Raw genomic sequence first — 14,087 nt, 5'->3', positions numbered from 1 at the left:
TATATTAATAAGGGAGAATTTTACCAACCAAAATAAAAACGAAAGTTAATCCCATTTTTGTCACTTAATAATATTCAAACACTTATAATTGTTCCATTACTTACTTCATAAAAATAAATATGCCTAGGTATCCCAGAATACTGAAACACCAGAGTTTAGGAGCTGCGATTTAAAAGGAGTCAGGCAACGCCATCTATCAGGTAAGTACATTATTTAAGTTATTTTTGGCTCAGATTGTGTACGGGTTAAAATCTAGTTATAATGCATATACGTAATATTTTTGTCAATCTTTAAGCTAAATAAACTTTTACAAATTGATTGTATTTTTCTTATTTTTCCTTGCTTCATTGTAAATGACGGTTTACAAACCCTTAAGAAACAATACTCTTTTACAGAAAAACATAAATGTGTTCAACTCAAAACGATGCATTACTGTCGTGCAATGCAGTATCAATTTAAATAAAACCATAATAATTTTATTAATATTCAATTGTTAACCATTTACGCCATCTATCGAATATTTATGTAGCTCTAGCAAGCGTAAGAACTATGGCATCAGTAGCAAACTTAGTTTACAAAGAAAATTAGAGATGGCGTTGTTTTCATCATTATTTTATCTCCTTGTAAAATTTAAAATAATAACAGAATGACATTGAAAAAAAAATATGACTAAGCGGTGTTTCAAGCTAAACTCTTAATTATTTTCACCAGTAAATTTATTTAGTAATGATTGGTGTCTTGGTACAACTGTTAACTGAGCGCCATCTATTAGCAGTATTTAAAACTAGCAAGTTCTAGTACGCTCGCAAGGTAATAGTACACTTTATACTTGATAGATGGCGCTAAACAGAGCAATTAAATTGGTTTAACTAGAATAATTACTTAGGACAGCAATTTGAGTTACCAAAACAAAATTGGTTACTTGTATAGCCGTCGGTTATTAGAATGTGAATTGAACCATAGTTACTTTTGTGGTTAAAATGTAATTACTTCGAAAGTAAAAGACAATTCATTTATCTAATGCGTTATTTTTTCTTTATTTAGCCTGTACAATCCCACTGCTGGGAAAAGACCTCCTTAACTATTATTTTCAACTCTTTTCTCCACAATACCTTACAAGAACGAATCACATTTTAATACTATCTTATTCATCCGAAATTCCCAAGTTAAAACAAATTCTTAGTTCAGCAATCTGCAACAAAAACAAACTCACTTGGAATGCTTGTTATTAACAAAGTTGTACAGAACGTAGTTTCACCGCGAACACTCGACTGAATAATTAAATAACTTCGGAACTGTATACCTATGTATATGGGAACTAGGAGGAAATTCCCTTGGGTTTGAGAACTGGTATGGATTTTGGTTACAATATAGGTACCTTGCAGCACGGTGGACCGATGATTTGAAGAAGATGGCTGGCAGCGGATGGATGCGGGCTGCCCCGGGACCGGGATGGTTGGCGCTCTTTGGGGGAGGCCTACGTTCAGCATTGGACGGAAATAGGCTGAGATCATGATGATGATAATGATAGGTACTGAATTATATGCTTAAGTTCCTATAGATTTGGATGCTAATCATGGTTTTAAGATAACAGCTGACTCACCTCTTTGGGCTGACTATTGATTGAAGCGGACGAAAGTGACGGGAAGGTGAAACAGATAAACATTTTACTAATTAGGTGGCATGAATGAAAATTTTATAAAAATATTTTTTTTAAGAACCATTCGGTGTATTTCATTTAAATCTGATTTCGAACTGCGTCTAGTCGGAGGATTCCCGATAATACGAGATAGTAAACCTTTTAAAACTTACCCCCTTTTTTGGATAGGATATCTTCAAAGACTCCTCCCACTTTGAGATGAAGTGCTCTTCTTTAGAAAAAAACAAAAGAGCATTGACCAAAATCAAATATTTGTAACTTGTGAGCCTGCCTAGTTTTAAAGCACTTAATATTATTGCGGGTGTCGTAAAAATATGCCACTCTATAATATTACTTTAAGTTGTGATTTTTTTAACTAGGAGAATAAAAGAAAGAGTTTTTATTAGAAATGAGTAAGTATTTTATTTAGAAATTCCATCTATTTACAATTTTTTCACGTCAATTTGACTATCATGGGACAGTAACACATGTTAATAACATTTAACTTCATTACAGAAATATTAATTTTTGCTTTCAGTCAATGTTTCAGTCATACGAATTCTAATTATTTGATAATTAAGCTTTAATATGAATAACATTAACAATCCTAAAATGCGTGTTAATATGAGGCTCAAGCAATTAACAGTTCAAATTAGTTGTAATTGCTTTTTGGTAGAAACGCCCTGAAGTGTTAATTAGACTTTATATTTACGCTGATGATGTGTTTATTAGCTATTTGATAAATATAAGCATTCATCTGCAAAATATAGAGACTTCCAGTTAGACCAGAAAAAAACAATCACTCAGTTTTTTAAAGTAAAATAACATTCCAACTAAGTACAGAAGTTGTTGACAAAATGGCTGGGTATAGGCCTCTTCCTATTTTAGGAAGGTTTTGATTACGACGCTAGCTCACTGCGGGTTGTCGTTTTCAGATTAAATATTTTGGTATCCAAGCTTAATCAAGATTTGATCCTTCCCGTTTTCTCAGTGGTGTCTTAGAATAATTAAGAAAGTAGGTACCTACGTATAACTTTGAAAAAGTCACTTTTTATTTTCCTTATTTTTCAATTCATATCAATTCCTGTCTGTAATCTATATTTCAATAGCATGGCATATAGTCCAGTCTGAGTCATCCAATTTAAAAATTTGGTTAAAAAATATATATCAGAGATTCAGTTTAAAATCATCTAAATCTATTCCTAATTGTCATAATGTAAAATACTGTCTATGCACTCTTATTTAAAATCATGTTCAATTTTCGCTTGAATTCCTAGCTCAGGTTTAGAGTGTCCAAAGGTCTTGTCCAGATTGCCGCCAGCCACCAGCCTGGTCTTCGAATCGAGTTTCCATACTCCATCACCAGTGAGAGTCATCTAAAAAGAAAAAAAATCAAAGGAATTAATCAATGAATGACTAAAATACTTGTACTATAGATTGATATATATCCCTTGCAAAGATGGGTGTTAAGAAAAATAACTCAATTAACATATTAGTTATTACACTGTGATTTTACTTAACTGGTTTTGCGATAAAGTTGTTTTCATAATCTAAGTATCTACTACCTTGTACCTTATTGTTGTTCCTTCATTTCATGATTTTGTAGAGCATTCTTACAGACTTACCTATATACATAGGTACGTGTGTCAGATGAGTTTTTGATTGGTGATGACGCATGCATTTTTCTACATACCTTATACATTCTGGCTCAGTTAAATGCAATATGATGGGTAGTTTTATAGAGTACGTCTCAGAAATCAAAATAGAAACGAGACCCATATTCCGAAGGATCCCTTAAATTTTACCGACTTGTTAATTGGGAAGTAAATTAATAATAAATTGTAACTTACACCACTGCTCCCGCCAACCTGCTTGTGGACATCAAGAGAGGCTCTTGCATTATCGTTGGCGTTTTTCCAGTCCAGCTTGCCTCCGAAGGAACTGGTGCCACCATATTCATTGATGACCCTTGAGCCGTATGCTGTGCCTCCTAAGTTGCCTCTCTGGTCGTTGAAAAGGTTTTGTTTGTAGCCAAGTTTACCCTGCAAAGGATTTTACAGTTTAGGGATAGGAAATTATAAAGCAGAGGGATTTTCTTTTGTCGCTGATGTAATCTTTAAAGATTTGGAGAAGAAATTTAGATAGTCTTGTGGGAAGAATGCAGGACTGCCAAGTCTAAAGTCTAGAGTTTGATCCCAAGGCATGCAACTAAGCGTCAAATATCGTGTCTTAGAAATCTATCACAGCTTTTATGTGCTTCGAAAGGTATTTAAAATGTGGGTTCTGCTCCTGATCTCCGGTCGAATCAAATTGCGTTTCAATCTCGTTTGAACTCCATATGAATTTAAATGCCATAATATGAGTTTTAAACAGCCATAGTAAAGCGGAGTAACGACGTTGTATCCACGTACCCACGATTACTTGTCCTGAGTCTGTGTATCTTTGTGAAGGTAACTTGAAATTTGTACATCATGGGAATCGTTTAAAAATACTTACAATAAGTGAGCCGTCTGTACTGCCAAGCGTTCCAAAGACATGTCCTTTCCCCATACTACGCATCCAAGCCAAGTCTCTGCAAATAAAAACGTCTTTAGATTCGCTCTACTCGTGACCTTAGAACAAGGAAAACAAACATCTAAAACCAATTAAATCAGAAGCTTTTGTTTATTTTACTCAACGTGCTAATCTCAGGAATAGGTACATGATGGGCACAAAATTATTTGGCTTTGGTCTTAATACACAAATTTAACTGAAACAATATTTTAATAGGTAATTTTGGTGATCGCTTGTGAACAGATTTTTAAAAGTAGAAGGGGCTCAATTCTTTTGCATTTTTGTTGTACCTATTTTTTTTGTTTCTAAACTCAGACCTTCGGTCATCATGAAACGATTTTCGCTGATTCTCTTTTTTATTTAACGTGAAATTGTTGTCTGTTAAAAGTAGGTTGTATGTTTTTGTTGTTAAAACAATATTTAGGTATACCCCGTATATTTGTCCCAAGTGGGTTTTACGCCACATGTTGATGAAACCACGGGGTTATCCGGTGGGATTACATTATTTAAGGTTACATTATAAACATATTATATCTGAGATATCTACTTCGATTCAAACTTACTCGTCTTTGTGTCCCGGCCTTACAAACACCTGTGCCCTTGCACAAGCTAGCAGAACGGCAAAACAAAAGATGGTTGATAACTGCATATTGTAGAGTGATCTGTAAAAATACAAATAAATTTCATTCACACTATAAGTAAAACAATGGAAAAATATGGTCCTATTACATCTTTGTGTATCCAAATACTGGCATTTTGTTCCAAAATAATTCGAAAAGAAACTGTTATCTTGCTGACAAGCTCAATAATACTTCAAGTACGAGTAATCTATACGGCAAAAAATACGCCGAAATTTAAACTCAAACCTAAAACTTGACTGGCCAAGTCACAAATAAACTACATTGACTTATGAATCGCAACGTCTCAACAGGTGAGCAAAAAAAACGAACAACATTATTTAAGGTCATTGACACTCGCGCCAATCACACTAATTGTTATAAAACAAACTTTCGCAAGTCGGTAAAATTATAAATGTGTTACTTCCATGCCATTTCATCAAAATTGGTCAAGCAATTAGGGCGTGAAGAGGTAACAAACATACCTACAGTCTTTTTTATAATAACTATCGTGAGACTGATTCATTATTAAATGATGTAACGGTTTACTCACGCGTATTTATCGGGGTAGCCCGACTAGTCGAACCTTCCTTTCGACTCGCGATCCCGCCGCGTCTGCTCATGATTAAGGACTCCGGTTGGGTCCGAAACTAGTCGGGCTACCCCGATAAATACGCGTGAGTAAACCGTTACATCATTTAATAATACCTACAGTCATACAAAAACGTCGTAACAAAACTTTCGAATTTATAATATTAGTGGGATACATACCTTTTACACCTATCGTCTCAAGAAGCACACAGGAACTGTGCCCAAACAGCAACTTACACATATTATATACCAATGCGGTGATTCCCGGTGAATACCCTGGCTCAAGAGAAAAGGGGGTTATTTCGATGTCATTCAAATGATTGTAACAGGATAAACTTGTGTATTATTATGGTTTACGAAGTCTTTTTTAAATCTATATACAATTCTGAATGGATGGGTAAAATAATTTTCAAAAAAAAAGCAAAAAAAATATGCACTTGGGCTATGAACTAATAGTTTTGACAGAAAAATATGAAATGGTCACTAAAAAGACATTAAAAAGTGTAAAGTATGGACGTACTTACTGTTACAACTTAGATTTTTATTTAATTAATTGTTATTAAGCGAAAACCAAAATTACCTAAATCATATTAAAACATTTCAACTCTCTAGCTGATCAGCTGGGCAGATACGAATAATGAAATTCAGCATAAATACAGATAGACATACACACGGATAGACAGTGAAGCAATTGTAAAAGGGTTTCTATTTAACCTTCTGGCTTAGAACTCTAAAATTGAAAGTTAAATAAGAACCTATGAAACATCTAAGAGACGAGAATATTATGACTTAGATTAGTGACGTCACATTGTTTTGGTTGCTATAAAGTCCCGCGATTACAAGTTAAACAAAGATTAATAATACAATATTATGTTTATTCAGATGTTACACAAGGCCACATTGAAAGGGAATGTGTCGTGTGGTGAATGGTAGATAATAGCGATATATTTTTATTCTTTTCACAGCTTCAAGAGACCGCAGATCTGGAAATTTTCAAATTTGTATTCCAGAAAAAAAGGAGGAAAAATATTTTGCGAGCAAGACAGCAAAGTCAGATAACAAAGCGATTTAATAAGGAAAACTTGTTCCTTTGGAGATAAGCCTGGAAGATGTAGTAACAATAATACTAATACATGCTTTTTTAAACCTTGAGATATAAATAAAAAATGTGTCTGACGGTATATGTAGGAGCATACATCCGCAGGGCAGCTTGTGGCGAGCTGTTTGTGAGTAGCGACACAACGGAACAACAACAGAACGGAATTAAAACATGAGATAGTTACCCGATTTTGTGACCTCATGGGATCATTTTCAATTTAAGTTAACACAACTATTAAAGGTATATTTTTTCAGAGGGACCATTGATTCATTGAACATTCGTATACACTTGTAAGCAGTGTCTCTTATGTTCACGCAAATGCTCAAAAGATGGCGTTGTTTAGCATTCCTAAATCACGCTATGGTTTTGTTACGCGTATCACAACACGTACACAGGCTATTTGTCGTGACATTTAGATAAATAATCAAACCTTCCTCATTTTTTGGTATCCATCATCTGAATAAGACTGATGGTTAAAATTATTTAAATTGAAAGTGTGTCTTCGTGAGCAATGATCCCGGTATATTAGAATCAGGCATTTTTTTCTATGTAATGTATATAACTAATTTATGAAATAGTTATTCTACAATTTAATGTAGCATGTTTTTCAAAAATACATTTGGATTTTTAGGAATGCTATTAATCATTTAGTCAGCAAAGGTAAGCCTCAAGCCTTCTAATAAGTAAAGGTGCAATAAATTACTAATATACCTACCTATTTAATCTTACTATTTTATGATTGTTAATTTTAATTTCAACGACTTTCCTTTCTTCACAGAGGACCATACATTTTTATATCCATATTTTCCGTTGCGTAATTGGGGAAAAAAGCCCAGGTAAACCCATAACATGCGAAGGTCGAAGTTTCTTACGTTAACGCGGGTACTAGATAGATGGCGTTGTTTGTTCTCAGTTGTCAGTTGAACCTTAATTGAATTTAAGTTAGGAAAAAAAAGTCGACATTACGACAACGATATTTATTTACACTTTAAAAACAATTTATTTACAGTTACAGTGATTTACATATAAATCCTCCTTTTAACCTTACACGAAAAATATGTCAGATAACTCTCTTTTTTCTTAACATACCTATCTAGAAGTAAATATATTTCTTACAATGTATTTTTGTAGGTGTTTTATAAAGTAACTTTTGTGGTAGATTTGTAATTAAACTTTGAGGAACAATTATTAGGAATACTGTAATTCTATAATTCAAAAAATTAAGTAGACTCTCTCTTTGTAAGGTATTGTATTGTGACAGAAAAGAATAAAAGAGCGCCTTAAAGATTAATAACATTTATATTGAACTTAAAAATCATGTTCAATTTTCCCTTGAATTCCGAATTCAGGTCTGTTATGTCCAAAGTTTTTCTGCAGGTTTCCTCCAGCGCTTAAACGTGTGTTGTGATCAAGCTTCCATACACCATCGCCGGAGAGTTTCATCTGGAGCAAAGAGGTATATTAAAAAGAGTTTGCATTTTTTTAGAGGATTTGGTGATACAATGTATGGATTTTTGCTTTACGTAGTCAATAAGTTACTCTAGCATCAGTGTCAGGCACTGCGTCATCACCGCAGAATGCTCTAATTATTTTGGCAAATCTGAATTTCGTCAATCATTTTTATTATCTAGCCACTTTTGGGGGAGGCCTTTGCTCGGCAATCAAGGCAAGGCCTCCCCCAAATCTTTCCACGATTCTCTGTCCTGGGCTTCATGGAACCAGCCCGTGCGTAAGCATAGCGGTAAGCGCTAAGAACGAATACGATTCAAAAATATGTTCAATCTAATTTTCACCAATGAGAAACTAACAAGAGGTATCTCTCACATAGATTTACAGCTTATCAATACTTACACCACTACCCCTTCCAATTTCCTTATGTACATCCAGAGCTGCTCTTGCGTTGTCGTTAGACCAGTCTAGTTTGCCACCAAGTATACTGCTGCCACCATAGTCGTTTATCACTCTTGAGCCATAAGCTTGGCCAGATAACTTGCCCCGGTGGTCATTGAAAATGTCTTGCTTGTAGCCTCCTCTACCCTATTGAATAGAAATGGTAATTGAAAGGTGATATTCTTAATGTAGAGAGGTAGACTACTAAAGCTCCCACATGCTTCCTGCATCCCGCATTATTATGGATTTCAAAGTTTCTTATTTAGCTAAACTATTCTTGGAGAGGTTTCGTTTACAGAAAAAGGAACTCAAATCTTTATTATCCTATAGGCAAATAATATTGCAACTATTGAGTCAAGCCAAGTCGACTTTTAAATATGCGAAATCTTCTCAAACATAGGTCTTTACACTAGATAAGTAAATGATCAGGTATCTACTACACAAAAATAAGAAATACTTACGAAGACGGAGTCGTCATTGCTTCCAAGAGTACCGAATATCTTTCCTCTACCAACATTATGTTCCCACGTCGTGTCTCGTGGATGACGAGCTACCTTTGAGTACTTGTATTGGGGATACCTGCGAAATGGAATTTTAAGTCATACTTAAAGAATGATAAAACAAAAGAAGAAAAAAAGTAGTTTTGGTAGTAACTATCCAGTAGATGTGCTGATTAATGCACGTCAAATCATAGGGTTTTAACGTATTCGGTTGGAGAGGCTGAAACTGTAAATTATAACCTTATAAACAGAACAATGCTGAAATGCAAGGGAAACATGTGCAAATAAAGTCTTTGGACTGCAACGGAACAGAAATCTGTAAGAAAAAAACAGTGAGGATTTCCAACAATGACTATTTATTAGTTGTTTTACAGTTCAAGTTCATTGAGTATCAATCATCTACTCAGTCTATTGCAATCATTTGCTGGCCATAGTTATTCAAGTATGTCATAAGTATAAACTCACTTTTGTGCGTAACCCGGTGGCAAGGATACCTGTGCGTAGGTGCAGGCTACAAGAGCGGCAAAGATTAATAAAATGGTCGACTGCATGGTGAACTGGAATAAATAATAACATATTAATATTATTACAAGCAACAAACCAAACAATATAGAACTCATTTTTTAAAGAAATATCTTCTGGTTAAGGTATATTTTTAAGAATTTTCAGTTTGGATAAAATGCAACCGTTGACACCAAAGAATGTGCAAGTCTTTCAATAACGTAGCAAATACAGATGACCCATTAAATGAATTTTATTAGAAGAAACAAATATTTGACTTCGATGTCAGTGACCCACTACTTAAGTGCCAAATGTATAGTAAAATATTAAATACATACCGATTCTGAACTCCTTTCGTCACAAGGAACTCTGAGGAACTGTGTCCAAACAGCTTTTTACCCATATTATATACTAGTTGGTTGAGGCCCGGTAAATACCCTGCGTCGAGAGAAAAGGGGATTATTAAGATTACCGGCCTAAGAAACAAATGGACAAGATATGACACGTAACAGGATAAAGTCGTGTGAAATTATCTTTTTAGACGGCACTTACTTGTTTTTGGTTTGCGTGCCAATATTTGTCACTTAAAAAAACGACTCCCGCATTAAGGAATCCTTACAGACATAAAATAACGGGTCTGACAAAGACACCTATTCCTCCCCCCCCCCCCAATCTTCAAGTGGACACAAACGCTTGTCCTACGCGGGGATTGAACCCGCGACACGACCCGCTTAGTCGGTTTGGCGTGGTGACCTCAACCACACGGCTATCCGTTTAGATTGCACAGGTTTTATAGGTAAGATCGCGCTATGAGATCAATATTATGTGATACATCATTTGGATACTCCTTGAGAAGTTCCTATAAATTGATGAGTTTTGCTTAGGGGTCATGAAAAGGGGGTTTTTGGACAGACTCTAAGCAGATAGGTCACCAGGATTATTTTAATAAAAAAAACAAAGTTAACATTTATGTGCGGTCTGGACTAGTAACACTGTGGGCTCCACACAAAGAGGCTTTATAAAAACGTATCTATATCAAACAAAAGTTGGTCACCCATAACCTGCTAAATTTCGACTAACTACCTATCAAAGTTCACAAGATACATCCTCAGGAGGTCGGACATGCAGGCAGCACAGCCTCAGTAATGGGTTCCTTAGGTAGACCTAAAAACCAAATACAGTAAGAACAAAATCTCTTAACCCGAATACCTGATAACTCAAATAAAACCGTAGGGCGCAGTTAGTAATTTATACCAAATATCGACCCCTATCATTTTGGTACTTAATCTTATAAAGTAAAATAAATAATAATAGGTCAATAATATTCCTCATTTGTTTATTTATCGGCTCGCGTCTTTTGTTGATACCGGGATTTACTCCACATATTGTGTTTACTAGGTATATGAGTAATATACGCGCTTTTGATTATTTAATAACAACAAATTGTAACAACATGACAAATGTGCAAATATTATAACAAGGGTATTTAAGTAGGGATGATGACAATTTTTTTTTGCAGTGTCCGTCTTGTAGTTTTTTGTATAATAATGGGTACATATTTTTTAATTTGTCCCGCAAACATAAATTGGCCAAATTACAGTGAATGAAACTTACCCGTGACGTCACGATTGAGTATAAATCTTACCATATCGTTACGTCACAAGCCTCTCCTAAACTTTAAAGCAGTTAATCTTTGTCAATTCTTGTTTTCCTGAAAAAGGAAAAAATACTTGTCTCATACTTTTCAATTATCTAACTGAGGGACTAATGAGATTTCTTCTTTTTATACCCAGTCATCATCCCTATTATTGCCAAGTGATAATTTGTTCTGACTGTCAGGCAGATTACAGGCGGTTAAGATTAGAAAAGTAGGTAATATTAGTTTTTACTAAACAGGTAAATTGAGGTTTATGAGAGGGTTAAGGGTTAGAGACCGATATCTGCCACCATTGTGAAATGTTATACGCTTGAGAATCTTCATATTATTCTTTACTAGCTGTTGCCCGCGACTTTGTCTGCGTGATTTTCAAGATGTGAAAACAATGAAGTTTAATAATAATGATCATCGCAAAGCTGTACCGCAATATTAAAAACCTATATTTTTTTACATTTTAAGCTTGCTTTTTTATTTCTATATTTGTATGAGTCTAGAGCCCCAAACACTTTTTAATATCAGATGTTTGAATCAAACACGTTTCATCGTTTACGATACTATCCTGGTGTCAAATATTTCACAGCGTTTTTAATGATTTTTTCTTATTTATCAAAAAGAGGGGTTTATAACTTTGCTTTCGAACGTATTGAGCAATTATAATTTAGTTTATTTTGTTTTAAAAGTGAATTATATGCGAGTTTTCTCAGACATGTTTGAAATAATCGAGTTTTAAAAAAATGAGGCTGTAAGTAGGAAAGAATAACAGAAATAGAATATTGAAGACTTAATCAAGCGAGTTCTTAGTTTCGTTCGATGATAACATTGGTGGTAGAAAAAATGGATTTGGAATTCAGATTGTCAAGCTAGATTATAAATCAGTCTTAGCGCTTCTGCTAAAAATTTGTTACTTTCGAGGAATTTCCATTTCTTAATTTTATCTTATTTACCCAACAGCTGTAGAAGGGTGGGTTATGATTTTCGAGCACGTCTGTACTTTGTCCCGCCCTACACCACAAATGGCTGGACGGATTATGACAGTTGAGGTATCATTCAATTTTTATGTTCTGTAACCAAAGAGGTAAACCGGAACCATATTACTGAGGCCCCGTTGTCTATTCGTCTGTCACCTGGCTGCATCTCAGGAACGGCGATAGTCAGACCGTTGTAATTTCTACTGATCTTCCAAACAAACATGAGGAATATTTACAAAATAGAAAAGTTGTTACACGTGTTATCTTGGCCCCCTGGTGTTCTGATCATGACTTGCCTTTAAATAGCATGATAAATAAATAGCGTGATAATATAAAAATATCAGTCACGCATTTTTTGAAATTGACAGGGACAAAATTCTGAAGAATAGGAGATGTGGAATGTTAGGACTAAGCAAAACATAAACATAAAAGTGACTTCATGCATGAGTTCCATTTACTGTACCGATTTACGAAGAGAAATTACGTATTTTATTCGTTAACCTACCCGACGATCATTGATGTGCATTACCGACATCCCTTTTGCATAAATGGAATTAAAATAAAGATCTATACGGAAAAAAGAAGGTTAGCAGTTTATGCAAGTATAATATCCCTAGCCTTTCTAGATATTGAGAGGTTGTCTTTCGAACGATCTGTAAAAATGAGTGTCATAAATTATATAAAAAATTGTTGGAATTGCTAAACACTAACCAAGCTTCAACTTTTCAGCTTATTTAGCCCCTCACTTGTCTGGTTTATTCCATGAGGTTGGTGATGAAGTTACGCTGACCGCACGAAGACTGCCGATACCGACAGCCAAAAGTATTTTCCAGACAGTGTATGACGAATAGGAATGAATATTTGGAAGAACCATGTGTACGGTCTCTATAATGGCGGATATAGTAAACTGATAAACTCCCCAAGACATTGAAAAAACCCAGATACCTATCAGTAGACATTGTTCTATTGATGTCTGTGTGTTTTTGATATAATTAACGAAATTCAATAGATACACATGTCAAAAACCGTCTAGCGTACCGTCTTATTCAATGATAGCTTTAGTCTTATAGATCTATATATCTTTCATATTCCATATGCAGGTTTTTTTTTGCAAATTCTTCATTTTGTAGGTTTTTTTATCCCGAATTCTTTTGGCACATGTAATGTTGCAAATTTAAGAAAACATGATTTCATTTTTTGAAAGGCAATGAGTTCCTATTTTTGTTGCTAGTTGTTACAGATGAACCAAGGTAATAACTATGTTGTTCATTAATTTATTGTTATGCACAGGTATAGATGAGATCAATGTGACCTACATGCGAGTTTGGGTTGAGCGTGAATACGAATGTTTTGATCTTGAAGTAGCATCGCCAACATCACTGAGTTAAACATATAGGTAAAAGTAAAAGTTAAAAGTATACCTATCGTAAATAAATACAAAATCAGTATTACAGCATTTCACGTTTGAACTTGAGTAATTTTAGTACATCAATAAAAATAAAAATAATTTAAGTTCCAATGTTTCAAGAATGCATTTCAAAGTAACAATTGCATAAAAAAAGTATGAATAGTTTATATTTCTTTTATTTTACTTGTGATTTAGTCGCGGTAGGCCTATAATAGACTTGAAAGAGAATAAAATGACTAATTTTGTGAAAATGATTAATTTTTGAAAAAATATATTATTGCTCTGCCAAAAGTCTTAGATAAATAGCGTGATGTTTTTTTGTGTAAATTGATGACCGTACTACCCACTACCAAATCGGGTGAAAATACACCTCATAATTATATTACACAATGTTACGGGTGGGGCCAAAAATTTAAAACTTTACTGCTCATGACCCCCGCATAGTAGCGTTATGGTTTTTATATATATGTTGAATCAAGCGTCCGACAATGTGCATGCCAAATTTGAATGAAATCTGTTAAGTAGTTTATGAGATAATTTGATATTTGTTGATAGATATAAAAGGCTCCTGCTCACCCCCTGTAAGGAAAAGCGAGATAATAAGTAAAAAGTATGTTGACCGGACCTCTTGTTGATATTCTCTGAAAATTCGAATCAAATCTAT

At 34.4% G+C, this 14,087-nt stretch overlaps 2 protein-coding genes across 3 annotated transcripts; both read right to left on the bottom strand.

The window, feature by feature from the left end:
• Nucleotides 1-2,048: 2,048 nt before the first annotated feature.
• Nucleotides 2,049-6,334, bottom strand: LOC113499613 (gloverin-like). The gene is made up of 6 exons (XM_026880128.1): nucleotides 5,981-6,334; nucleotides 5,581-5,676; nucleotides 4,756-4,854; nucleotides 4,136-4,211; nucleotides 3,490-3,681; nucleotides 2,049-3,015 (listed from the first exon to the last, which is right to left on the bottom strand). Exons 3-6 carry the CDS (start codon nucleotides 4,839-4,841, stop codon nucleotides 2,878-2,880), a joined length of 492 nt encoding a protein of 163 aa, XP_026735929.1. The 5' UTR covers nucleotides 4,842-4,854; nucleotides 5,581-5,676; nucleotides 5,981-6,334; the 3' UTR covers nucleotides 2,049-2,877.
• A 1,008-nt stretch (nucleotides 6,335-7,342) lies between these two features.
• LOC113499358 (gloverin-like) lies at nucleotides 7,343-9,858 on the bottom strand. 2 transcript variants are annotated; one of them, XM_026879807.1, is made up of 5 exons: nucleotides 9,729-9,858; nucleotides 9,355-9,446; nucleotides 8,851-8,968; nucleotides 8,351-8,536; nucleotides 7,343-7,942 (listed from the first exon to the last, which is right to left on the bottom strand). In XM_026879807.1, the coding sequence occupies exons 2-5, from the start codon at nucleotides 9,438-9,440 to the stop codon at nucleotides 7,808-7,810; spliced, it is 525 nt and encodes a 174-aa protein (XP_026735608.1). In that variant the 5' UTR covers nucleotides 9,441-9,446; nucleotides 9,729-9,858; the 3' UTR covers nucleotides 7,343-7,807. The 2 variants fall into 2 exon arrangements, with proteins under 2 accessions (XP_026735608.1, XP_026735607.1); XM_026879806.1 differs by lacking the exon at nucleotides 9,729-9,858 and having other exon boundaries at nucleotides 9,355-9,633.
• Nucleotides 9,859-14,087: the final 4,229 nt, after the last annotated feature.

The sequence above is a fragment of the Trichoplusia ni genome, chromosome 12 (genome assembly GCF_003590095.1).
Source record: "Trichoplusia ni isolate ovarian cell line Hi5 chromosome 12, tn1, whole genome shotgun sequence".
Classification (NCBI taxonomy): domain Eukaryota; kingdom Metazoa; phylum Arthropoda; class Insecta; order Lepidoptera; family Noctuidae; genus Trichoplusia; species Trichoplusia ni.
This window is presented reverse-complemented; position numbering and strand designations above follow the sequence as displayed.

What these genes read in the sequence shown, in the direction of transcription:
- LOC113499613 (XM_026880128.1), bottom strand. Translation starts at nt 4,841, where the DNA reads ATGCAGTTATCAACCATCTTTTGTTTTGCCGTTCTGCTAGCTTGTGCA. An exon ending in GTACAGACGGCTCACTTATT is followed by an intron (nt 3,682 to 4,135) that starts GTAAGTATTTTT and finishes AATCCTTTGCAG; the next exon opens with GGTAAACTTGGCTACAAACA. An exon ending in AGGTTGGCGGGAGCAGTGGT is followed by an intron (nt 3,016 to 3,489) that starts GTAAGTTACAAT and finishes TTTTCTTTTTAG; the next exon opens with ATGACTCTCACTGGTGATGG.
- LOC113499358 (XM_026879806.1), bottom strand. Translation starts at nt 9,509, where the DNA reads ATGAGTTCTATATTGTTTGGTTTGTTGCTTGTAATAATATTAATATGT. An exon ending in CCACCGGGTTACGCACAAAA is followed by an intron (nt 8,969 to 9,354) that starts GTGAGTTTATAC and finishes TCCATTTCGCAG; the next exon opens with GTATCCCCAATACAAGTACT. An exon ending in GCAATGACGACTCCGTCTTC is followed by an intron (nt 8,537 to 8,850) that starts GTAAGTATTTCT and finishes TCTATTCAATAG; the next exon opens with GGTAGAGGAGGCTACAAGCA.